The following is a 26,919-nucleotide window of genomic DNA, read 5'->3' on the forward strand; positions in this document are numbered from 1 at the left end:
CACGGTTGCTATTAAGTAAATCTAACTCCTAAGGGATGTCCCTGCTTTCCTGAAGGCTCATCTGCTTCCTTCTCTGTCTCCGTGGATTGCCACAGACCCTTCCCCAGGGAGATAGACTAGGAGTGCAGCCCAAATAAAGGAGTGGTTTGGCTCCAAGCTGCTACCCTTCCTGTCACTTTCCCACCCATTCAAAAGCGAACTCCTTCCACCTCCATCCCCACCCACCCACTCACCCACCACCACCCTTCCTGGTCTTCCTTCCTCTTTCCCCTTCCTCCCCCTCCCTCCCAGCACTGGAATAAATGCTGTTTGCTTCCACTGACCGATAGATGCTGTTGTGAACCGTCTCACAGGTCCAGGGTGCCCTTCCCCGCCCTCTCCACGCCGGACCAGCTGCACGCAGAGTTCATATTCTGTGCGAGGTTCCAAATAGTTGAGTGTAACAATCTCATTTGTCACTGAGAAGAGGGAAAGTCCAGGAAACTTAAGTTGGCATTCTTTGACAATTCTTTAAATTGGAATGTTGTTATTGTGGTATGAGCTAATGTTTGGTTTTTAAAAATACAATGTCTTAGTGAAACAGAGAGGCAATTCCATCTTCAGGGCCTCACCATTCCTAATATAATGGAAATAAGGCTATTTAAGAGAAGCTTCCAGGTTACCGTATATACATGAATATAAGTATCTCCGTGTCACTTAATCATTTCTACTCTAGTCTTTTAGTCTTTTCATTTGTAGAGTAAATGCACAAATCTTCAACTGTATGGAATACCAATTTGATTTAGGGGAAAAATCTCAATTAGAATAATATAAAATAATTTAATTGCTACTGTTTTCAAGTGCATACAGTGATTGCAATCAAGCTATCAAGAAAAGAGACTCTGAGGGTTTGCTTATAATGACAGGATAAAGGATTTCTAACAGTCATAACAAATGAAGGTACCTGAAAATAGATCCCATTAAAACATGGTATATGCTGCTTTTTTCCTTAGCTATTGGTTTTAGCCAGCCTCTGTTTCTCCAGGGATCTTGCAAAGGTAGATTTTTGCCTTACCATATGATAAATTCCCAGTCGGTAAGAAAAAAGTGGGCTGTCTACTTGTAAAAAGGAGAAGATGAATTATTAGTACCATATGAAAAAAGCTGCTTTTTATGAAGACCTAGCTAGCCACTGATATTGGAAACAGCAATCCAGCAAATCAGCTTTACGTCACTGGAATTCTGAATTTTGGCTGAGTCCACAATAGAATGTGAAGAGGTCAGTACTAATACCATGACCTTATTCAATGTAACCATATCAGCTAGTGTTATTAAGCCCCAAACCCTCCTTTTCTTCTCCTTTTAAAAACTTCCTTAATTACCTACATACAGTGGGTAGAGGGTCCTTTACAGAAAATCACGGGAAGAGTGAGGGAAAAGTATGAGTGGAAGAATGTGCATTGCCTACAAGCATGATAGTGGCAGGTCTCTCCACAAAGATGACACAATAAAAGCAGCACTGTCCATTGATAATGCTCAGTTGTCTCTTTAAAAATTGTGATTTTATATTAGCATGCAACAAACAGAACTGTAATTTAGTGTTTCAAAATAACTTTAACAAATTAATGAATTCATTAAACTGTTTTCACGAACTTTTGACATTTTATCACATTTTGTTGAATTATTTTTTTTCTTTCAGGAAGTTTGGGGAGGGGTCTGTCGCTCTCTACCCACACTCCCTTCTCCCTCCACTTCAGTCCAGTCTGCCACAACCCGAACTTTTTGGGTCCAAATTGCTCTCAAAATCTCTGTGGGTTAGAAGCCTTCTGGACAGGGCAAGATGCAATTGAGAAAAAGACTACACAACTCGCTATAGCAACAATCACCCCTCAGATTTAAGCATATTACATCTCTTTGTCCCTGGATTTGCTGTATTTGTGGCATAATCACGTATCTTTCACCATGAGCAAGCAAGACAGAGCAACTAAAAACAGGACTGGAGAGCCAGAGGAGCCCAAGAAAGGAAATACTGATACAGAGAGTAACTCTGTACCCATAGTACACCTTTCGGGAAGGGTGCCCCAGAACTCAGAGGGCTGCACGTTCTGTCTTCAGTACTCTGAAATGAAACCCTCTGCTCCAACCACCATGGGGTAGAACATTGAGACAAGGAGAAGGGATTTCTATATTTGGGGGGAAATGTTTTTCCTGGTGCCACATCTCCAGCTGGAGCCCTTCTTGCCCAAAGCTTACCTTGGATATGCCGCCACGCCTCATAGTGATTCACGGGTTTGTACAGCAGCTTCTTGGATTTGATTGGTCCATCCCCAAAGTAAGGCTCAGAGCTGATGTTGATGACAGCAAAGTTATGTCCGGTGTCAATCACGTTTGGGGCATTCAGGGGCTTGGGAAGAACTAAACAAAATTTCACCCATCAGATTAGTTCCTAGAGTGTGGGGTTTTATCACTGTTCTTAGGTGAGGGGAGAGTGTGTCTTTGTATTTCCTCTTAATGTTCTCTGCTCAGATTCAATGCGGGCACCCACTCGGTGATCTCACCGCCTAGTTCTTGACCCTCCAACCTGTTAGCCACAGTCAAAGTGCTTTCTTAAAATATGAACACTCCTCTGCTCAAGACCTTATAATGGATTCCCATTACATTTAGAATTAAATCTAAAATTTGTACCGTGACCTGCCAGGCCTTGCACAGGAAGCAGAGCCCCTGCCTCCTCTCCAACCTCCTCTTCCCTCTTCCAGACCCTGCAGTCCCACTGACCTCCTTTCAGTTCGTCCAGCTAGCAACTCACCAAGCTCCTTTCTGTCTCAGGTTATTTGTAGATGTTGTTCTCCTGCAAGGAATGCTCCACCTCCCACTATTCTCCCTTTAACTCTTACCCATCACTCCGTTCTCACCTTTTGATGTGACTTCTTCACTGGGGCTCCTAGGACCTCAGTTAAGCTTGTGGGTCGTACACTTCCACAGAACTTATACTTTTCCTTCATTGTCATTTTCAGAATTTATTAGTCTTTGTAACTTTGGGTGATTATTTGATATCGGTCTTCCTGCTAAATTATGTATTCTCTCTCCATTCCCTCTCTCTCTTTGGTTTAAAATGACACAAACTTATTATAATGCAGTTTTGACGGTCAGAAGTCAGACTTGTATCTCACCAGGCTAACAACAAGGTGTTGGCAGGGCTGTGTGCCTTGCTGGAGGCTCTAGGGAGAATCTCTTTCTGTGTTCTTTCCAGCATCTAGAAACCGCCTGCATTTTTTGGCTCAGGGCCCCCTCCTCCATCTTCAAAGTCAACAAGTCACATCTCTCTGACCTTCTTCTACTATAACATATCATTCTGAGCCAGAAAAGTTCTCTGTCTTTTAATGACTCATGTGATTAGAGTGGATCCCTCTGGATAATCCAGAATAATCTCATTTCAAAGACCATGTATTCTCAGTGGGCACAACAGCACTACTAAGGAGGTAAAAATTGGTTTTGGGGGGATGAAAAAAATCTTAGTGATTACAATGGTTTGTGGCCTTCCAAAAAGCCACAGTACATAAATGTATATACAGTACAGCAATGATATTATTAGTACATTTTATGGTGATGGGAGGAGAGTTTTGGGATACAATTTTTAAAAGGGCTCCTTCATGGGACGGTAATGATAAAAAGGTTGCAAAACACTGCACTAAACTCTAAACTCCATTAGGGCAAAGACCAAGTAAGTTTGTTCACCAGGTGCTAAATAAATGTTTGTCAACTGAATTTGTCCACAGTGCGCTCCATTAGCCTGACCTTCTTAGAAATGCATAACTATTGGGTTTTTTTCCTCTGCAAGAATGTATATTATGTAATATAGAATCTTCCAGATTTCAGGGGACATTACAATGTTCAGTACTTTTACTTTATCTCTCTGTCTCAATGTTGTGACTCACCATCCGTAAAAATTGCCCTTAAGTCTTTGTTCACATATCACCTGCTTAGGAAAGCCTGATGACTCCATTTAGTATCACAGTCACCCCTTCAGCCCTGCCCCAGCAGTCTTTACCCCCATTTTTGTTTTCTTCATGACACTTAGCTTTTTAGCAAACTATCCATTTTCCTTACTTATTTGTTCATTGTTTATTTCCCTATGGGAACAAAAGCTCTATGACAGAAGAGCTTTTTTTTTTCTTTTCTCCTCATGTTGTTCGTTGCTGTATTCCCAATGCCTAGCACACAGGCCTCTAGGAATGTCTGTTGACTGACTACAGGAAAACTGAGGAGGAAGTTGTCCAAGATAAGGATAATAAAGGCAGGGAGAAGCCTGATCAAGCAGTATCCTGACTGGAGGCAGTGTTAGGTTAGGGAAGTCTGGACACACATTTTACCTAGATCAGTGTTGGACGAAGGCATTTGGAAAAAGTGAGAAAATTCATTCATTAAGTCATGCTTCCCTTGTATGATCACATAAGACCACCTGTTTGTTTGAAACATCAAAATGCATATTTTATATAGCCATTAATTCCAGTCTCTTGTAAAAGAGATACTTTTACAAGGGTTAAAAAAAATAGCTCCAACACCTTCCTCTTAGTAATTTATAATTTTGTTTTTTGGTCTTTTAATCATTATAGAGACATTCATTGTCAAGAGCAAAAATTTTAAGTGTATTTAGCTCAAGAGACTTTCCCTATGTACATACATAACTGCCCCCAGATTGAGATAGAGAACATCTCCCGCCCCCCAGAAAGTACCAGGCACCCTTGTGTCACTTCCCTGTCAATCGGGAACTACAACCCTGACTCCTGCCACTATAGGTTAGTTTTGCCTATTCTTTAACTTTATATAAATGGAATCATACAGCGTGTACTTTATTTTGCTCATTATTATGTCTATGAGACTCATCCACAATGTGGCAGGAATACATCCTTCTTTTATTACTGTTTAAGATTTCACTGTATGATGTTATGGCTGCATTGTGTTTCTCAAAAATTCATATGTTGAGGTTTTAACCCCCAATACTTCAGAATGTGACTGTATTTAGGGACAGTGTCTTTAAAGAGGTAGCTAAGTTAAAATCAGGTCATTGGGGGCATTGCTGATCCAATATGACTGCTGTCCTCATAAGATTAAATTAGGATACACACGTACAGAGGTAAGACCAGATGAATACAGAAGGAGAAGACTATCTACAAGCCAAAGAATGAGCCCTCAGAAGAAACCAACTCTACAGGCACTTTGTTCTCAGACTTCCAGCCTCCAGAACTGAGAAAATCAATTTCTGTTGTTTAAGCCCCGCAGTCTGCAGTACTTACTATGGCAGCCCTAGCAAACTATTACATGTGAATGTACCACAATGTATTTCTCCCTTCTAATGTTGATGGACATTCGGGTTAATTTTGGTTTGGGGCTATTATGAATAAAACTGTTCTGAACATTCTTGAAGATGTCTTTTTTAAACACATGAACCCATTTCCTTTGAGCATATACCTCAGAGTAAAATTGCTAGGTCGTAGGGTAGGCGTATGGTTAGCTTTAGTATATACTGTCAGTTATCCAAAGTGGTTGTACCAATTATACTCCAGTAATAAAGCCTAGTATCTATTTTTTTATATTATGATTAAAGGCACTGATTAACTTACTAATGTTAATTTCCATTTTATGATATAAGTCAATACGACAGTGAAGAGACATCAGTAACTTAGAACTAAAAGTGTGTCTATGCACTAATATTTTATGCTATGTCTTTCATTAAAAAAATAAAAATTAGAGCCGGTTACTCTCCCAAATCTTAGCAACATGATCTGTTTTTCTACTTATTATTATTAATTTTCCACAGATAGCAAACATCCCAAGAAGCTTAAAAATAAGATAATTTGTCTTGTCTGAATATCATTTCCTTTCTTCCAAGAACATGTAAGATATAAAAAATTATTTTCATTAAGTAATTGTCCTGAATAAAACAAATCTGGGATTTTTTTCCAGTAATCCAAAAAATATTAAGGATTCTGAGGTGATTTACATGGATTCCCAGGGCAGAGATCCAAATCCAAGAGTCTCTATTTATGTTACTGTTGTGATTTACCTTTTTAAAAAAGATTGTGTGGTGGGTATTTATATTCAGTTCATTTATAGAAATTATCTCTCAGTTCTCCAAAAGATTCCTAATCATGTAATGGAGCACATCAAATTTAAATCAACTTGCTTCCTCATCTGTAATACAAGAGACCAGGAAAGCAAAATGGTCTAGGAGAGTTGGTGCAGGGTTTGAATCAAGAGATCCAAGTTCAAAACTAAGATTTGCTGCTTACCAGATGTACTACCTTAGACAAGTTAACTAAACCCTATGAACCTGTTTACTGACTACTAAAGTGGAGATAACAACATCTATCACACAAGGTTCTTATAAAGATTAAATAAGATGAAGTATGTGAGGTACTGAGCCCAGGACCTCTACAAGAATATATATCAGAGAGCTGTTAGGTATAGATTACGTTAGGTACATATTTTTGTCTGAATGGATTGATAAGCAACTTCCAAATTTCAAATTCCTTGCTGTATCTATGTACACCACTCAAGCTTACTTGGATATACCTCCACTTCATTTCTTCTCCTCAAGCCATTCAACCACTTAAATTAATTTGAATTTTGAAATTCTCATTCACAGCAGGAGGAATACTCACAACACTGAATATGTGAATAAAATCACTCATGTTAATTAGAGCATAGCCTGGGCTTTATAATAAGGGAGTAATTCTCAAAATACAGATTCACCACATCATTCTATGCAGTAATGAATAGGAAGCCACAATGATGCAACGAGACTTCTTATGAAATATAAACACGACCAGACACGTGGTACCAGACACAATTCCAAGTGTTTTATATACGTAGCAAATCTTCCCAATATCCCTGAGAGGCAGATAAACTAAACTTCACTTACCAATAAAGAAAGACTGAGAGAGGTTAAATTCATTTGCTCAGGGCCGCACACAAAGTTATTAGCTATTAGGGACAAAAATCAAACCCAGAGTTATGTGACTCCAAAAGTCATATACTTAATCATATACTTAATCCCTCTTTACCACTTTCATGTACATATAATTTCTTAGTATCCTGAAAAATATCCAAAAGTCATTTTAGTGGTCAAATGATACTTCCATCTGGAAGCAGCACCCAGTGATACATAAACACAGCACATCAAGGATACAAGCTCTTCATCTGGAAAATGGAGCTTACCTTTAACAGAAATGTTGAAAGGTTCTTCCACCATCCCGGCCACCGTGTTCACACTGCAGACCCAGACTCCTGAGTCAGGAGGCAGGATCCGGTGGATGGTGAAGGTAGCCACTGAGAAACGATCCGTACGGTTAAAGTCTTTTGGCTGGAAAGGTCAGATACAGAATGAATAAATAAATAAAAGCTTCTAGGGAGGCATAAACACAAAGGCCCTTAACCCTGACACCATCTCATTGTTTAATAAGAAGCTTTCGAGGAGAGATTTAAAAGTTCAATGCAATGCTTGTATAATCATTGGCTTATTTCCAAAACCTATTGTAGTAGCGCTGAAAGTTTATATTGGATTGACGCCCTCACGGATCCTGCTGTTGTATTTATGTGTTCAAGAGTGTGGGGTAAATACTTGCAAACAAGGATTAATTCCTTTTCAGCTGCTTCTGGTAACATTTGCTCTTTTGTTGTCTAATACAGAGATGGCTGAGAGAGAGGACAAAATGGCTTCCTAAGTGTTTGATGGGCTGCAGAGTGTGGTGTTGGAGGAAAAGCCAGCGCTCTGAAGACACAGGGACCTGACTTCACATACCAGCTCTGCCACTTTGTCCAACAACTTAGTTACTTAACTTCACCCAGCAAGTTTCCACTTCCGCAAAAAGGGGACAAGTAACGTTAAGTAAGACGTTGGATATGGTATGGTTGGCCCTCACCGGATGGTAATTGTTACTTCCATTAACTCATGGAAAGACCAACAGGATTCTGGAAGCTGTTAGTTGGTTTTTACTACCTAATGGGTGTTTAAGTGGAATCAGGAACATCTAATGTGTGAAAACAGGTAATGGCACATTCTATATATCCTGCCCCCAAGAGGTCACTTGGATCTTCCTTCCCATGAAGCTGATTTTCAGTCATCTTTGAAAGAAATCTATTTTTAAATCTTTAGATAAGAAAATACACCAACTTCCTGAGGATCACTTGTGACACAGAGAAATTTGAGGTGGCTCCTGTCTCTGTTGCATTTGAATTGATGGGAGAGAGAGCGAAGGGAAACGTATTGGAAAAGTAGCTTAGTCCTTTCCAGCAAGGAGGAACTGCTGTGAGAGTGCCCTAACTGTGGTGAACACCAGCAATGAGGGCAAAATGAAGGGGTAGAGGAATGCCTTCAGACCTAAGGGATTCCATGGGTCATGGTTTCTGAACTGGAGATGTGGAAGCAGGTCTATCTAGAACCAAATGGATTATGCTGAACTGTCCTCTTCTTTTTGTCAAAGCTAACAAAACCCTTGCCTAGGAAAATGCAACCCCTAAGTGGAATCTATCCTTGGGTGGGTGATTATTACACTGAAAGCATCTAGTGGTGTCAGGAGGACAGATTAAGTACAACTCTTACATGGAGCACTGTCCCATCCGGCTTCACCAGAGTCATTTCTTCATTAGCAGGTAGTGGCCTGCCAGATGCTTTGCAGATCGGGTTAAATTTACCACTGTTTACTTCTATGTGATCTGGCAAATCCTCTATCTTTGGGGTCATCCTTGGCTCGCCTGAATGAAGAAAACAGCACTGTGAAATCTAATTGTTAACACAGCAGCAGTAGTAATAATAAAAATAGCTACCATTTAGCAGGTTATGCATCCAACAAAAGCTTTGCAAATATTATATTGTTTTATCATCACATAATAAACTTGTGAGGTCGGTGCTATTGTGGTCCTTATTTTATAGATGAGGGGACTGAGTTTCAGAGCCCAGATTCAAGCTGAGATCTTTGTGAATTCAGAGTCCATGCTCTTCACCCTAATGCTGTGTTCCCTCAGTGGGAACCTGGATGTACAGTCTCAGTATTAAAATGATGATCAGGGCCACATCTCCCCTGGTCAAACTTTTCAGCCTCTTTCTTGCTTTTTAAGAGAATTTTGACAAAAACAAAAGCAAAAAACCCAAAAACTAGTTCTTCTTCCACTCAGCAAAGAAGCCCATGATATTACTGACCAACAACATGATTGTCAGTTTTGACATATGAGCTCTATCTCATTAATTGGGAAGTCTGCACATGGCACATGATTAATCACATTCATATTGACATTCAAGAAGTAAAGTGGAATAGAACCCACCCACCCCCAATAAATTTCTAGTCAACAGGCAAATAAAAAATGTTGCTGCTAATATTGAAAGAACAAAAAAAATGCCTCTGGTAGCAACAAAGATATGAAGATTGCTTGCCTAATACCTGCCGAGTAGAGAATGAATAATCCTGAAATGTAACAAGTTTATTCTGAACTGTAGGGTCTTAGAAAGCTTTGGACCACCTATAACTAAATGTGAGACATGTCTGAAAATAGTCCAACACATTGTTTACTAGGAGATGGAGGTGCTCCAAGAGCTGCTGTCACTTACTTGCTGTTCTGTATCAGTGGTGGGAGAAGGTAGAGTCAAGGTAAACACATCAATATTGACAGTTTATATTGATATTCTATCTCTCAGGCCTAGAATGAAACAGGTAAAGTGTGTGGAACAGGCAGGAAAAAGGTCTAATAACTACAAAGTAAGTCCTTGGTATATCTGTACTATCAGACTATGATTAGAAAACATCGATTTTTTTTAGCTTTAAGTTATTCATGTAGGAATTTTCCAAAGTGCTTTGACACTTTTAAATCATTTCTTTCCTTCACTGTCCCCTTGCATTTTCTGCAGTTGGATGGAGGTAAAGGTGGATGTACATGTGGAGGGTGGAATGGTGTTAGGGAAAGGGGGCTGCTCTCTAGCAGCTTGGGGCCTGGATCTACCGTGTTTCCCCGAAAATAAGACCTAACCGGAAAATAAATCCTAGCATGATTTTTCAGGATTACATCCACTGACATAAGCCCTAATGAATCTTTTGGAGCAAAACTTAATATAAGACCCGGTCTTATTTTTGGGGAAACACAGTAGGTCTGAGATTCTCACACTTTCTGACACCAGCCTTTGAACAGAAAGAAGGAGTAAAACACAAAATTCAAATCCTAAAGCTTGTTAATTGTCCACTCCTTTGGTAGTCCCAAAGCATTTCCTTCCCTTCCTAGACCATCCCAGATTCCTGCTGTGTAGCAAAGTCCCAACGCTGGATAAAGAAGAGAAAGTGAAAAGCTGACAAGGTAAAGCTTTGGGAAAAAATCCCCACTCTGTGTTTCTTCTGATTTTTAAAACTCACAGAGAAAAGGCTATAAATGACTTACTACTCTGTAGATTTCACTGGATGTGTGTTTCTATAACATTTCTATTTACTTGATTGATAAAGTAATATATGTATTATTTTAAATTTTCAAAAATACATGAAAATAGCCTTCTTTTAACTTTAAAAAGTATTCTGTGGTACGGCTTAGCAAATTTTTTTCTGTAAAAGACTAGATAGTAAATATTTTCAGCTTTGCAAGCTGTAAGTTCTCTGTGGTAACTACTCAACTCTGCCATTGTAGTGTAAAAGCGCATACATGATATATTATAAATGAATGGCTGTGTTCCAATAAAATTTTCATTATGACAACAGTTAACGGGGCAAAAAAAGGAATGAAGCACTGATATATGCTACAACATAGATAAACCTCAAAAACAGTATGGTAAGTGAAAGAAGCCAGCCACAAAATATCACATATTGTATGATCCCATTTATAGTATATAAAATGTCAAGAATAAGCAAATTTGTACAGAAAGTAAATTAATAGTTGCCAAGCTCTGGAAGGAGGGAAGGATGGGAGTTACTGCTAACAGGTCCAAAATTTATTTTGGTATGATGGAAATATTCCAAAATTAGATTATGAGAATGGTTGCATAACTCTGTAAATACACCAAAAACCATTCAGTCGTACATTTTAAAGGGATGAACTTCATGGTATAAAAATGATATCTCAATAAAGCTGTTAAAAAAATAGTGGGCCAGATATGGTCTGTAGGTCAGAGTTTGCTGACGGTAATTTGTGAATTAGAATTATTGAACAGATCATTTTGAGTGTAATCTTTTCTATTTTTTTTTAATTTATATCTTTCTTTTAAAAAAAAAATCCTTTCAAATTCCTCCAAAATAGTTTTTCTGTGCTGTACACATTCAGGGAAAAGGCTGGTCTTAGAGAAGAGAGCAGAAGAGGCAGGCAGAACTCTCAGCTGGCCAGTCATCACTTAATGTGTGACAAAGAACACATGGCTTATTCCTATTGGAAAGGGAAACAAAAGCCAGTATGAAGTTCCACAGAAAAGTATCAGAAAGCTGTCCTTTAGGACTTGGAGTATATTCTTCTCAACTTCTGGATGGAAACAAAAGTGGTTTGAGACTCTTGGGCTGTTGGGGCAAGAAGGATACCAGCAAAGCTTGGTCCAGACATGCTGACGATGGCCCTGACTGCAGTATGACCTTGCTTTACCTTCTTTCTCACACTGGAGCCCTTGGCGTCTTGGAGAGCAGAGGCATCCCTGGAACCGATCACACGTCTCCCCATTGGTGCACATACACCTCAGCTTACAGTCTGGCCCATAATAGCCAGGCTGGCATGCTATAAACAAAGACATAAAAAAAAACAGTGTTAAAACAGGGGAAGAGAGAAAACTCAGGCTGTAGGGGGCTAGTTTAATTTTCTCTCCATTCAATCTCGCTGATTCATTTAAGGTAGCATGTGATTTATCTTCATTATCTGAATTACCAGGAACTTAAAGGGTTGGGGAATTCTGCTTCCAGGAGAGTTGAATAAGCTTTTACAAGGCCAACCTTCTCATAAATAACAACTATATTTTAAAAACAACTACCTGAAAGCACTGAAGAGTTGGGGTGAACCAGGCAGGTTCTAAAGGGAATTTAAATTTGGAAGATGGGAATGGTGTGTCTCCCATTTTTCAACTTTTAGTCTAATTGTTGGGTATAATTGATATCATATGGGGTAACAACAATTGCAAAGATCATCTGCAATCTTACTGACCTGAATAACCAGTCAGGGCAACCACAGCCACTGGAAAACAAGAGGAAAAATCTAGAAAGGGAGAGCCAGAAAGAGGAAGTGCCAAATCTTCGGCTAGCCTCCGAAACATACATGCTAAGTACAGACTCAAAGCACCTCAGCTTAGGGTAAAATAATTGAACTGAGTTTGAGCTGATGCCTAAGAGTCAGAGTTTACAGTTTGAGTTATATCCATTTCATTGTTTGTTAAAACAACAAAACAAAAATCAACATTCCTCAAATAAATATATCATATGCCAGAGTCTCCTCAGTGTCCAAGATACAATCCCAAATTACTCAATGTAAAAAGAAATGGAGAATTATGACTCATCCTCAGGAGAAAAGAAAATCAGCAGAGACCAACCCAGATCAAGAATTTTAAAACAACTATAATAACTATCCTCAGTGAGATAAGGGAAAATATGCTCACAACAAATGAAACAATGAGAAATCTCAGCAGAAAAATAGAAACTATAAAAAATTAACCCAAAGACATCCAAGCACTGAAAACACAGTATCTGAAAGAGTAATATCACTGTATGGACTTGGCAACAGAATGGAAACGACAGAAGACAGAGTCAATGAACTTAAAGCTAGATCAATAAATATCCAGTCTGAAGAACACAGACAGGAAAAAAGTTAGAAACAAATTATTAGAGTCTCAGACCTAAGGGACAATATCAAAGTGCTAACATACATGAACTGGAGATTCCAGGAAAGAGTCTGGGAGAACTCCTGAATATTTCAGTTCAAAAAATCTTAGTTATTTCTTGAGCCAGGCATGAGCTGGGATGAGATAATAAATGTACCCTTATAAACCTGGACCTACAAACACCATTCACTATAAAGCTAATGAAGATTATGTTTTAGACGCCTCACACGCATGCTCCCCTTCCTGGGCCCTAGCAAAGTATTCACATATGCACTTTTTTAAACATTTGCAGATTATTTTTTTAATATTCTTTTTTTTAAGAGGGATTGACTGGATCTGCTCCTACCTGTAGGCACCTTTTACTTTAAGGTGTACATTTCTGAGGCCAGGTGGGATTCCTCCATTGCTATGGCTCCCTCAATGCTCCCTGGAGGAGGACGGGGTGGGGGGCGGGCAGGGGTTAGATACAGCACTGAGAGGGAACTGAGCGAGGTTTTGCAGGTAGCCGAAGTTACTTGGGTGTAACTCTCCTCTTTGCCCTCTTATTCCAAGCCCCTAACACTGTGCTGCCTCGTGTGGTCATACTAGCTGTGCATGACTATCAAGCACTTAAACTATAATGAGTCTGGATTGAGATTTCAAAGACTGAGTATGATAAAAGAAATGTAAGACATCTCATTTACACTTGTCTTTCTCTTGATTACATGTTGAAATGATTTTTGTTGTTGTTTGATCTATTGGGTTAAAAAATATTTAAATTATTTCACCTATTTCTTTTACTTTTTTAGTGTGGCTACCAGGAAAATTTAAATTACGTATGTGTCTTGCTTGTATTTTACAGAACTTCTCTGCCCTAGAACATTGTTATCAAGTTGCTGGGGACCCCAACATAGCTCCCAATAGCGCCAGATGTGGAAAAAGCTGACTTTGCAAAGTAGATACTGAAAATCCTTTGAGCTCTGGCTAATGCACCCCCATTAACATTCCTAAGTTAAGATCTGGCATATTTGGCTACAGGTTCATGTTAAGTTACTGTGTGGCAGTAGATGTGAAATGCTTACTAGAAAGTAGATGTGAAACACATACCTTTGCACTTCATCAAATGGGAAAGCATGTTTTAGGAAAGGCAGAGGGAATCTTTAAGTATGTTGAAGCTAGTACTGCAAGAGTAAGGTCCACAGAAGATAAGATCTTGACTTTCTCAATTTTCAAACCCCAAATCCTGTCTGGATCTGACCTAACGCTCTGATATTTATGACACACCAAAAAAACAAATCTTCAAGGGCTTTCCAATGAGAAGTGTGGTCTGAAAACTAACAGGCAGCACCATGTGGGAGCTTGTTGGAAACGCAGAACCTCAGGCCCCGGTCCAGACCTATGAAACCAGAATCCGTGTTTTAACAAGATCCCCAGGTGATGTATATGAGAAGCTCTTTGTATGAGGTCCAGAGTCTTAATGTGAAAGCATAATTAACTTTGGATAAAAACATCTGTGATTCAAAACCCTGTAGCTTGCTCAGCAACAGACAGTTGACTGAGGAGCCCAGGTATCTCCTGCTCTACGACTTCCAGCAAACCAGACCTCCTTGGTATGACTGCTAGAACGTTTTCTGTTCAGGGTGGGATTGGTGCATACCTTCATTGCACTGCAGACCCTCCCAGCCTGTGGCACAGGAACATCCATAGGGGTCTGGGAGACAGAACACGTAGGACTTGCATCCCTCTGGTCCACTGCACCTTTCTTTACAAGTTCTGCCAAATGTGTGCAGTTCACAAGCTTTTGGGGGAAGAAAAAGATGCTTCAGAGTCAAATATGCAACCCCTTGAAATGTGTGATTCTTCTTTTAAAGGATCTGTCCTAGACCAGTGAACATGGACAATAATACAATCTCAGCTGTGGCACAGGCAGGGTGAACATACCCTTAGGGCCCATTTTACAGACAATGAAACTGCCCCACAGAGAGGCCATCAGAGCCACGAACCACAGTGATGCAGGTTGCGTGCTGCACAAACTTCGGGGGTAACATTCACATCATAGACTTTGGAGATTTGCATATTTATTGCACTTTTCCAGTGGCTGACAATAAAAAGCCTTTTAGGAAAGGGCACCTTTTTCTAATTCACACAAAGGTACCATATGCCTAGCAGAAGCCATTTATCTTCCATCCCCAACTCTGTCCAGATACAAAATTCTAAATCCAAGGATGAATTTTTAATTCTACCACTGACTCATCAAATACTCTTGACTTACCCTTTTCACATGTTCTCCCCATAAACCCAGGCGGGCAAATGCATTCTCCAGTATCTTCATGGCAGACACCATTGTTCATACAAGTAGTACAGACACCGTTACACTCAGGTCCCCACTTCTGAGCTTCACATCCTTTTGTTAAGAAAACAGTGCATGGTGAATAGAGCACCTTGGCTCAACAAACCTGCTACACATCAGTCATTTTAGTGGACATTGGTGAATGAAGTTAAATAAAATGCAATCCCTCCACTCTAAAAAAGCTAATAGTTGAATGTGGGAAACAGACATGTACACAGGAAGTAATGGTAGAAACAAAGACAAGCAGCATGTAATCCTGTCTTGGGGATGGAAGAGGGCATAGAGAAAGTCTTCCCAGAGGAGGTGCGATAGGAGATGAATCAGCAGGGCCACCTACGGAGCAAAAGAGACAGGGCTGCAGATGATGTTCCAGGCAAAGAGGAGACTGAGAGGAGAGCAGGACATGCTGGGGAAGCTGGGGGAGCTGCAAGTGTGCTCAGAGCCCAGAGCAGTGGTTTTCAAAGTGTGATCCTTAACCCGGTACATCTCTATTACCTGGGAATCTGTTAGAATGTAAGCCTCAGACTCCCCACCCATGACCTGCTGAATGAGAAACTCTGGAGGTGACCTAGCAACCCGTGCTTAGCAAGTCCCCCAGGAGATTGTGATACATGCCGAAATTTGAGAACCTCTGGTCTGAGTATGTGGAGAAGGAATATGGCTACAAAGGGAAGCAGGAGCTAGTAGCGCCCACCTAATTTTCCAGGTAGAAAGCAGTGAAAGAAGATATACAAAATGGAAAGCACAGGATGGGAAAATGCTTCTAGATTCATGTGTCCTCACTATTTCTCTCCAGCACTCGGTGATTTTAGATTGTTAATTAGGCCCAAGGATACCTTGTGATATAAAGTAAACCCAGGAAGGTTGGAGTGACCCTTTGTGGTCAGGAATTTTATTTAATTTCTCTTCTGAAAGGAGCGAGTGTCTTTGTCCTGGATGTTAGTTTCACCACGGTAAGCTTGGACGTCTGCCTGGACGTCTGCCGACAGCTGATGTAATTTCTTTGGCAAGAACTCCTAGTTATCAGTATTTTCTCGAAAATAATCAGGAAGACTGTCAGCACAGACCCTTCCGTATGGGCTTCCACTTTTAATGCTACAAAATGTCTAGAAGCTAATATTTACATGCCTTAATATATAACGGGAAAAATGCTTCTGCACAATTAGTGATTTGTAGAGAGCCCAACCACAGGTTATTTGCACAGGTTGAAGATGAATAACGATAGCAGACACGGGAGATGAAAATGGGCTTCCTGTTACATTAAACTGTATCCCTAGCCCTGTACCTAGGTGTAGACCTGTCCCGGCTTCACACCTAATCCTGGAGAGGAAGAAAGAATAAAGCTTGAGGGAATAATTGGGGATGATGAAGTCAGGCAAAGAGTTTGTTGATAAGTAACAAGTATGCAATTAGGCTTTGTTATTTTCTTTAAAAGCCTTGTGGTCTTGTATTTTAGGAAACCATATATTTATGGCACACAGAGAGAAATCTTGTAAATGCAATGCTTGTGAGGAATCTTTTGTCAGGGAGATGATTTATACTGAAAAGAAATCCTATAAATATAGCCATTGTGATTTTCAACACACAGCCTTTATGCACTGACTACTCCTTCGCTTCAGTTCTTCCTGGAAAGATGCCCTACAGTTGTGAGAAATGGACAGGCGCCTGTTCCTCATTTCTTACTAAACATGAAAGAGTCATACTGGGGAAAGATGCTTTTAAATTGGATGATTGTGCTGCAACTCAAGTTTCTTAGAACAAGCTAAGATATTAGCTGTTAAATACTCCTAAGAGAAAAAGAGAATGAACATGTGCTCCTAGCAATCTGAAAAAGAGATGGCTTAAAGATCAAAATGTGTTTGAAGTCTTTTGCTTTGCCTTAAAAGTTCAGATGAACTTTATTTATTTATTTATTTATTTATTTAAATTTTTATTAAATTTATTGGGGTGACGTTGATTAGTAAAATTATATAGGTTTCAAGTGCACAATTCTGTAATACATCTATATATTGCATTGTGTGCTCACCACCCAGAGTCAGTTCTCCTTCCCTCACCATATATTTGATCCATTTTACTCTCACATACCACCCCCCTTACCCTCTGGTAACCACTAAACTGTTTTTTTTGTGTCTATGAGTTTTTGTTTCTTTGTCTTGTTCATTTGTTGCTTTCAGTAAATTCTAGTCTATGCCAAGTCATGTTTGTTTTGACATTTGTAAAAAAGCTTTAAACTGTTTAATGTATATCAACATCTGATGTCTCTGATATTGCTGGAAAATCTGTGCATTTACCCCAGATTCTGAGTATCCTAGTACATAGTATCCTGCTATAGCACATTAATGAGAAACCATTTAAATGAAATGAATGCAAATTCTTTCTTTGCCATTCAGAATCTCCATAAGTGTAGTGGAATAAAATGAGACTTCACCTGCCCTAACTAGATGAACAACATTTTTCATATTTCTATTGTCATATTGCAATATCTGTTTATGTATGTACCCACTCTGATCGGGAATTATCCAAGGAATAGTGACTCATCTTATTATCCTTGTATTTTCGACACCAACACAATGCGTGACATAGAGCTATAATCAACATATATTTGCTGAATGAATGAATATAAAGCAAAGCAAAGTAAATATTCTTCATGACTTAGAGATCCCGGTCATTAGAGGAATGACAAAGTGTCCCAAGTACATAGACCTGAAGCTTTTTTGCTTTCTATAGATCAGTTTCTTGTAAAAACTACTGGTGATGGTTACTCCCCACTTTGATAGTTACAATGGGGCGGAGCGTTTTCACTAGTTCTAAGTCTTGCATTTTTCAAACCTGAAAATAGAAATCACATTTGACAGTTAAATGATCTGGGAAGTGTGGGATCCACAGCAGACTTAATGTTTAACCAGATCGATCCAACTCATCCCCTGTAGGACACCTATCGGGGGGACTGCCCAGCTCACTGTGATCCCCCTTTTTATGGGAATGATGGTGCTGTTCAAGTGTGAGGTCACCGTGCCTGCACTGTAGGTATGTGGCTCCACCCTTATCTATAACTCATGGTCTAGGCAAATATACAGCTGACATATTTTAGGCCAATTTTATTCTTTATCCTGGGAATTCAAAACTTGGAAGTAAAATAAACATCATTGCAGTTAAGAGAGGGTAATGGTAGGTAGCACCCTAGAGAGAAAGTCCACGCTTCCCCACCAGTGCAGAACCCCAATTCTTCCCTGGAGTCTATCTTTCCTGAAAACTTGCTTGTCAGCTTTTCTATCAATTTCCTAAGAGTTCTTAGTATATTTCCAGCCAATCCCTGATTTTTGCTCAAGTAGCCAGAGTCCATTTGTTACTTGCAACGAAAAATCCTAAGAAAGCCATCACAGGTGGTGGCCTGTCAGTCACTTACTGCGGACTATGAGCCTGGTGAAGGCCGAGGTGAAGAGGTTCCCTCCTATGTACCTGGCCGAGTACACGCCAGCATCCTGAGGCTGTGCATGAGGCAGATGCACTTCTAAAATGTCAGGTACTTCGTGCCGGGGCACCGAGTGGATAAAAGAACCTGGGCAGGGAGAAGAGTGGAGAATCATGGGTCACACTCCAACACTCCGGTTTTCTAGTCTGGCCCCACCACTTGGTCAGCTTTCCCAGATCTGATACAGAAAATGTGCTCTAGCATACTGAATGTGGGAGAAGAATGAAAAGGCTGAGCTACTCAAGGCTCTCCCAACAGTGGAGAAACATATGGTGATAGAGCAGATAGTCTACTAGTCTATGGGACACACCACCAAACACACAAAGATGGGGAGAGGCTCAAGTGCTCATCTTCTGCAGGGACAGATGAACAGGCAAAGCCAGGTGGGGAAATGCTAGGTAACCCTGCCGACTAATCAATTAACCAGAAGACACCTATAATCACTATTCCAAACTGCAAGTCCTACCCATCCACAGAATTCAGAACAGTTCCCATCAATATTTCAGCTGGATCAGGGAACTGCCATCAAGTGGTGCCAAACCACAGTCAGACCGAGACAGACTTGGATTTCACATTTGGACCTCTAGTTGGCTTCCCAGGCTCACCCTGCTCATTTCTTAACTTTGTAATCAAACATTTTATATTGCAGAATTTGGGACCCCATTTATCACATCATGATGGGGTTTTATTGTACATTCATAATTCAGACTGTACATGCATAAATGTACAATGCACATATATTCATATATGTGTAATGAATCTCCACTTTAATTAAGTAAACGAACACATTGCCTAAGCCAGCTTCTATCATAGAATTTGATTAGCTTGTCTCAGAGCAGCTTTACTTCAAACATCTGCCCCTAAGACTGCAATAATGACGCAATATGTTTTGTGCGATCTGATGTCTCACCTTCCACCATTCACTGGAAGGAAATAAAACACATACTCACCATTTTTGTAAATCACGGCATCTTCTTCTTTAATCAACACCTTTTTGAAAGATATGTTCACATTATCTCCCCTGTCCACAGTCATAGTTAAGGTAGCTGGTAGGAAGGAAGCTTTTAAAAGAGAGAGAGAAAATAAGGTCACATGTTTTCTCCAGGAGCAGCTGAACTTTGAACTTCAGAAGATGAGGGCTGGCACTTGGCAGGAGTCAGCTGGTTTTCATGATATTAAAACAGTGGTAACTAACGGGTTTTAGCCTTTCTTTACGTTAGATATCTTTTGAAGAACCTCATGAAAAAACGGTCATTTCCTCTGTTAAAATGTAAATATATACACACAATGCACATATACATATTTTTTCCATGCCACCAGTTGGGTAGGTAACAACTTTGTGCGGATTAACATCTATTACCAAACGAAGACCTAATCATTAATGAGAAACCATGTTAACTATAAATCTGCCATCCTTCCCCAGTCCCTCCCAAGCTTCCTCAAAGTGTAATAGAATATGAACGGCCAGATATTTGCCAAATGGCTTTTCCCTTGGTCCTTTTGAGTTGTTGTTGCTCCAAATACTTCTCATTGCTTTAGAGTACTCCAAGCATTTCTCAAATGAAATCAGCACAAAGACCCCTAAAGTGGTCTTCACATGTAGATAAAAAGGAACCACCCACCAGGTAGATTAAATAATCCTGAACTTGTGTATGTACCTATCAACAGAGCTGCAAAACCCATGAAACAGAAACTGACAGTTAAAGAAACTGATAAACCTACAAGCGTAGTAGAAACTTTCAGAAACTGATTAATCAAACAGACCAAAAATTACTAAAGACAAACATTGATTTCAGTAACACAATGAAAGATTTGCTGGTTATTCCTGGACCCCTGGACCCAGCTATTTGAATATGTTATTTGCAAGCATATTGCCTCCCTATTAAGCCGCAAAGAACATCTCATGAACAATGAAGAATCAATATCCTGTAGAGCAAATTCTCTCACCAGGATGCACCTAAATTAAAAAATCAATAGCAAAGCACCCTGCACCCTAAGGTCTAAATCCCCACAGAGTGGTTTTCGGATGGGTGGCTTGAGAAGTTGATCAAGTGCTCTATGTGTCATTGGATTAGAGAGCTACCCGGTGAGGGCAGAAGACACTTGTGAACAGTGCTCAGAAGAACTGGGCTTTAGATTTGTCCGCTTGTTTTCCTCTGAGCCAGGCGTGGCAGCCTGGCAGGACTCCCACATAAATGTCTTGGTGCAGACAATGACACGGGCACACCCAGGAGGACAATGGCAGACGAGTGTATCAAAGGTTATGGTGAGCCCTGGGATAAGACAGTCCTGGGCTTGAGACCACCCTCTGCCACTTACTGGAACTCTTTGAGTGAGTTATTTAACCTCTGAACATCACAGTTTCCTCACATGTAATTTGGAAGTAAAACTGTTTACCTTAAAAAGTTGTTAGGAATATTAAATGATGTACACCGAGCTCCTAGAAGAGGTCAGTATCCTTCCCAAAAATAAATAAACAGCAACACTGCTGGGCTGACATTTGTGACACGGATTTATGTGGCAGCTTTCTCCACAGGACTGAAATGGTCGAACCCAGTGGGGGAGGCAGGCAGGGGTGGGGGCGGGGACGTTGGTGGGCTCCCTCTCACACCGACAAGGGGCTTCATTTAGCAACCTAACGTGTGCAGCTCTTGCTGTCTGTGACATGCACCTGGGCTCCTGTGAGAATTTTTTCAAACCATTGCAAGCTGTTGTTCCTTTCTAAGTGGTTTGTTTATATTTTCTGCCCCTTTGTGTGAAGATTGTTTAGCTGACCGTGGGACTTCTCACCCAGCATTATGTTCTGAAAAGGAACCAAGATTCCCCACTAGGCTCAACTCCAATGTAACTTTTCTTTCTCCCCACGCTGTGGCTCTTTATGATTTCAGACTCTGTGTGTTTTAAGCTCCCTCTTTCCTTAGGTGGGAACACAGCCACAGCAGAGTTCCACTGCTGTCCAGTCTGTCACCTCCTACTGTAATGTCGCTAGGTTGATTGTTCTCTGCTGAGTAATAATGAAGCGGTCCTCAACCTTTGTGCTGTACCTGGGGCTTCCCAATGGCACAGGAGCCTAGCTTGTACACGGTACACACAGACTCATGTCATGTGATTTGAGTGGGTCACAAAAACAAGAAGCACCTTTTAATAGTAGCTACTACCACCAGGCATTGTTCTAAGGACTTTACATATATTGAATTTTCGTAGTATCTCTATGAGATAGGCACTACAATTATCCTAATTTTATAAATAAGATTATGGTACAGAAAGGTTATGTAACCTGTTCAAGGTCAAACAGCAAGTTCATGGAAGAACCAGGATCAGAACCAGGTAACTTGTTTCCAGCAACCTTTCACAGGTTACATCATGTTAGCACTCAAAAGACTTTCAAGTCCTACCATCTCATTCCCTAAATGAGATTGCTGAAGCCCAGCTTAGAAGATGACTGACTCAAGATCATTGGGATGAGCTAATTAATTGACAGAACTTAACTGAAAACACAATTCACTTATTCCTTAAGAGCTGGAGGAGAAAATAGATAGTAGGAAAAGTTATAAACCTGAGTAAAAAATAATTGAGCAAAACTTCAGTTGTCTCCTTTAATGTAATGATAGTTAAGGACTGAGAGGAGTAAGAGTAATAGTGTCATTTTATGTCCATTACTATTTTGTGCAACTTCCCAAAAGCCCTGTGAAAACAGGATATCCAAGGCGGGAGAGGGAGTGGAGGGTGACTAAGTCTTTTACTCAAGGCCTCTTACCACTGAACCAGTGTGAAAGTGGAGACACAAATTCAAGACCCCCACACGTGCTCCACACCACCAGCTCTCCAGACTCATCCTACCCCAGCCCGGCATCCTCAGCTCTCAATGCCAGGCATTCTGAACTCTATTGATGTCTTCAGACGGCTCAGTCATGCCTAAGCAATTCCTGCTCTCTCTTCTGCTCCTTCCTTCCCCTTACGTCTCACCAACTGCTACTCACTCATCAGTCTTCCTCCAGATGTCACCTTCTCCAAAAGCCTCACACAAGCCCTGCAATCCAGGTTAAGTGTCGTCATAGCGGCACATCCCCACGACAGCCCCTCTCCTAGTGCATGTGTCCCTTACGAGATTGAGCATTCCCAGGCGACAGGCTCACATCTGTTTTGAAAGGCAGCGCAGGGGGGTGGGTAGGCCCTGGCTTCTGGGATCAGGCCTAACAGTGGGACCAAGTGTGAAAATGTACCTAAGTTACAATAGCTACAAGACTCATGTATTAATAGTCCTCACCAGATACGCACTTGGTAAAGACTAAATTATACGGCAGTGTGTATAAAGTTGCTAGGGGGATGGTAGGCACATAATAAGTATTCAGGAAATGTTATCATTGCATCTTCATGTGTGGCACAAGTAGAGTCTTAAGAATACTTGTGGATGAAAGAATAAATGAATGAATCTGATTGAGAATTTTCCTATTTTCTTTATGCTTTTAACATGCTCTTTTGTGTTATTTAGACAAAAATGGCTCCTCTCTCTCAACTTCACAAATCTTATGTGGGGAGTTTGATGTTCTTAAAACTATTTATCAAATGAAAATAGGAAGAAAAATAACCTATGTTTCTTCTGATGAAACACTCTGAAACAGATCTCTGGAGGTGAAAATCTTTCACGCTTCATTTACACCTCCCTACCTCTGATCGAAATCACCAGTGAGGTTTGAATAAACTGCCTTTGACTTTTTCTGGATGATGCCATTGATAAAAACAATTTGGCCATTTGGAGTATGTGAGCCAATTTAAGCCGTGTTTTGGCACATCTCAAATGGATTTCCCACTTCCTCCCCATATGCACAAGTCAGCAGCAAGCAGGAATATATTGATGTTTATTCTATCCTGCTGGGCAGGCACTTCTGAGGTCCCATAATGCTTTGCTAGGGAATTAATAATGTCACGAAGACAGAGTTTTGGAGGTTTTCCTGATTCATTATAAAGGATATCACTTTTCTCACACTATATTTCAGCCTTTGGATGGTCAGCAAAAGCAGCAGAATCAGTTCAACAGCCTGAGATGTTGTCATTATTAAGTTACAGGAAAGTACTACCTATTTTCCTATGTTGTATAAACTTCCACAATTATGTTACAAGATATTAAAATTTTTCACAATTGAGTAGGAAAAGTAATAGTCCCACTAAATGATTGCGTATTTCAAGATATTATAATAATGATAATGATTGAACATTTACTGTGAGCCAGATAATGTTGGTGGTCCCATTTGATTCTCAGATGTATGTGGTAAAATCTCTACCCCCATTTTTTTTTTAATGAGGAAACTATGATTTCAATTAAGTAACTTGCCCTGGGTCACATCATTCAGTTGCCAAGCTAGGCTCAAGCCCACGTCTGGTTGACTTCTGCTCTCACACGTCTACTCTATGCCCTGAGTTGCTCTGTAGGGTTTCAGCTGGAGTCACTGTACGTACTTTATAAAACAAGTGTTCAGAATGAGGGAGAGAGGTTAACATTGAAAGTGATGTACAAAGGATAAGGCAATGATCGGAAATGCCAGCTCTGAAGTCAGACGCTTGGCATCAAATCCCACTCCGTCCATTTACAAACTGCCATTGTTATTATTATGTAACTTATTCTGCAATGTCTCACTTCACACGAGTTTTTTAGGAACACATCTGTTGTGTAAATCAAATCTTATTCTAAATGCACTCATAGGACCTGGTTTCTTGCATATGCCAACTCATTTAAAACTTTTTAGACAATTTTGAAGTGTTTTTATACCCATTTCACAGATGAAAAATGAGACCAATAGAAGTTAAATAACTTGTCTAAGGCTATACAGATGGTAAATGTTGGAAAAAGAATTAAAATTCGGGTGAAGATGAATCTAAAGCCATCTTCTCTCAACTGATTCTACTATCTCTATCTCACTATGTCTCATTTAACTGAATTTACTCTGTCCTTTATCTGTGTTGACCTGGACTGTCAGTTTGGAGGGCACATTACAGTTGGTTTTTGACTTCCATTGTTCTGGTTTAATATGCTCTGCAGGTTCTTATTTATACATTGTCAAGGGCAATCTCAGGATAGCCCAGAAAGGGCACAGTGGCACTTCATATTTCATTCCTGTGAAACCATTGGAGCACAAATCTCAGATCATCCTCATTCACATTGTGGAAATATCAGCAGGACATAATTCTTTACACAAGTCAAAGCCCAAATGACACACGTGAAACATAATAGAGATGACTTTCAGCCATGATAGCTTTGGCACACCTCACATCCCTTTGTTCAACCTCTCTTCCCTCACCGGAGAGCTGCATTCCTGGGAATGTCTGCTGTGCACTTTTCCCACTCGCCCTGGTGTCATTGAAAGAGGAACATTCCAGTTTTGCTAAGAAAACCTTTCCCTTCATTTGTAATGAATAGTGATTTATCACTCTTGACCTTAAAATGAGCTTGCTGCCTTCAAATCTTTTAATTACTTCCATTAGTAAATTCAAAGCAATGATTTCAGGTGGAACCCCTCTTGGCCCCTACATCTAGGATCCCATCTAGTCCCCTTGTGATTCGAAGTGTGGTGCCCTCAGGAGGGCTTATTACCTGGAACATTGTTAGAAATGCAGAATGTCAGGACTCTCCCCCAAAGACCTACTGAACGAGAGTCTGCTCTTTAACAAGAGCTGCAAGATTTATAAACACTTTCAACTTTGAGAAGCACTGATATAAAAAAAAAATCCCTGCAGATTCCTAAGTAACAGCCAATCAGAAAAATATGCAGAGCTGTACTGTTTATCTGAATCACTTTTATAATTAAAAATGAAACCCAAAAGAGCTCACAATGTCATTATCTCATGAAATGACATATTGTCAGTCCACAGCCCCCTATGGTTATGATAATATTAATTTGGAAAGGACTTTTCATTTTAGGCATGACCAGCTCAGAGAAAGGGGCTGATGGGCAAGGGGCCAGATCATTCTAGTGAGAACGAGGAGAGGTCATCTCTGCTGGCATTCTGGACCTTCCTCCCAGCAGACAGCATCAAGAACCCCAAAAGTCTACCTGCCTGTCCAGGCCTGGGAGTCTTTGGGCAAAACATAATCATGTCCTCTGATTGCCACCAATGTCGCGTCCTCTGGTTGCCAGCAGTTTGGTGGATTGGCCCAAGGATTTAGCTCAGAACCCACTTCTATTTTGGCAGAAGGGTTCCATCTCATCATTGTCTTGTGAGGTGGTAGCAAGGAGTAATACTCTTCCCTTGCAGAAGGCTCTCAGCCTCCGCCTCCAAAGTTCCGGTGTTCTGGGAGCTGGGCCTGGATACTCGACTGCTCAGTTAAATCCTGGTCTCTTTCCAAGAATGGCAGCTTGCAGAAAGGGCCCCAAATCCTTTCCACTCCCTGTATCCACACTCTTTGCCATTTTACTGGGTAGTGCCCTCCCATTCTGATTTAGGCTCAGCTACTTTACTTGCTTTGGGCAATAACATGAGGCAGAAGTGAGAGAGAACAATACCAGGACTAGGTTTCTCCTGTGTTTCCACTTCTGCCATGTGCATCAGATCAGACCTAGCTTAGCTTGCTAAAGGATAACACACACATGGAACAGAGCCAAGGTGGCCCAGCCACGGCCAGCCTAATAAGCCAACAGCGAGCCAGTATCCTACATGTTAGAAAGCCAGCCACCTAATCAGCACAGCTGACTTGCTCGTAGCCTCACAAACAGTAAATGCTGATTGTCGGTGTGTGTTACATAGCATTCTTGTGGCAATAGATAACTGAGGCACCAATAACCAAATAAATTGAGTTATTGGTAGATGTTCTACCTTTTAATTTTTTATTTCTACCATATTCTCCCTCGCCCCCTTGAAAACATTAACTTTTGTTAAGAATACTAAGGGATAAGCAAAAGAAATAATCAGATTTTAAAAAGTGAATGAGAAAGCTCAAAATAGCCAAAAGTTCGGCAAGGTACACTTGTTCTCATTGGTGTGATTTTTATATCACATACGTGTAACATGTTCATATCTCCATAAGGGTCATGGAGGCCTTGGTAGAACACATATTTCCTTTCCTCTTATGAACTAGGCTCAATGTCTAGGGAAGGGATTGAATGCGAGGCAGTTGGACTGGACAGTCTCTTTCATCCCTAATGTTCTGTGTACTAGAGATATTAGATTGTTGCAAAGGTCATTGAGGTTTCAAAGGTTAAAAATAATTGCAAACACCGCAATTACTTTTGCAGCAACCGAATATCAATGCCTGGAAACAGCAGATAAGGTTTCAAGCTCCACACTCAGGCAGCTCGTGCCAACCTTCAAGGGCACAGCTGCCGA

At 40.4% G+C, this 26,919-nt stretch overlaps 1 protein-coding gene across 2 annotated transcripts in view; it reads right to left on the reverse strand.

Annotated features, from left to right (window-relative positions):
- TEK (TEK receptor tyrosine kinase) overlaps positions 1-26,919 on the reverse strand; it is a 98,003-nt gene that overhangs the window by 26,988 nt on the left and 44,096 nt on the right. For both annotated transcript variants that reach the window (XM_019736283.2, XM_019736284.2), the window contains exons 3-11: positions 19,551-19,661; positions 18,535-18,687; positions 15,051-15,182; positions 14,436-14,576; positions 11,581-11,709; positions 8,582-8,733; positions 7,198-7,342; positions 2,233-2,394; positions 324-458 (exon numbers count right to left, since the gene is read on the reverse strand). In XM_019736283.2, the coding sequence (XP_019591842.2) occupies positions 324-458; positions 2,233-2,394; positions 7,198-7,342; positions 8,582-8,733; positions 11,581-11,709; positions 14,436-14,576; positions 15,051-15,182; positions 18,535-18,687; positions 19,551-19,661 (1,260 nt within the window). The remainder of the gene's footprint in view (positions 1-323; positions 459-2,232; positions 2,395-7,197; positions 7,343-8,581; positions 8,734-11,580; positions 11,710-14,435; positions 14,577-15,050; positions 15,183-18,534; positions 18,688-19,550; positions 19,662-26,919) is intronic.

Source organism: Rhinolophus sinicus, linkage group LG04 (genome assembly GCF_036562045.2).
Source record: "Rhinolophus sinicus isolate RSC01 linkage group LG04, ASM3656204v1, whole genome shotgun sequence".
NCBI classification, from domain to species: Eukaryota; Metazoa; Chordata; class Mammalia; order Chiroptera; family Rhinolophidae; genus Rhinolophus; species Rhinolophus sinicus.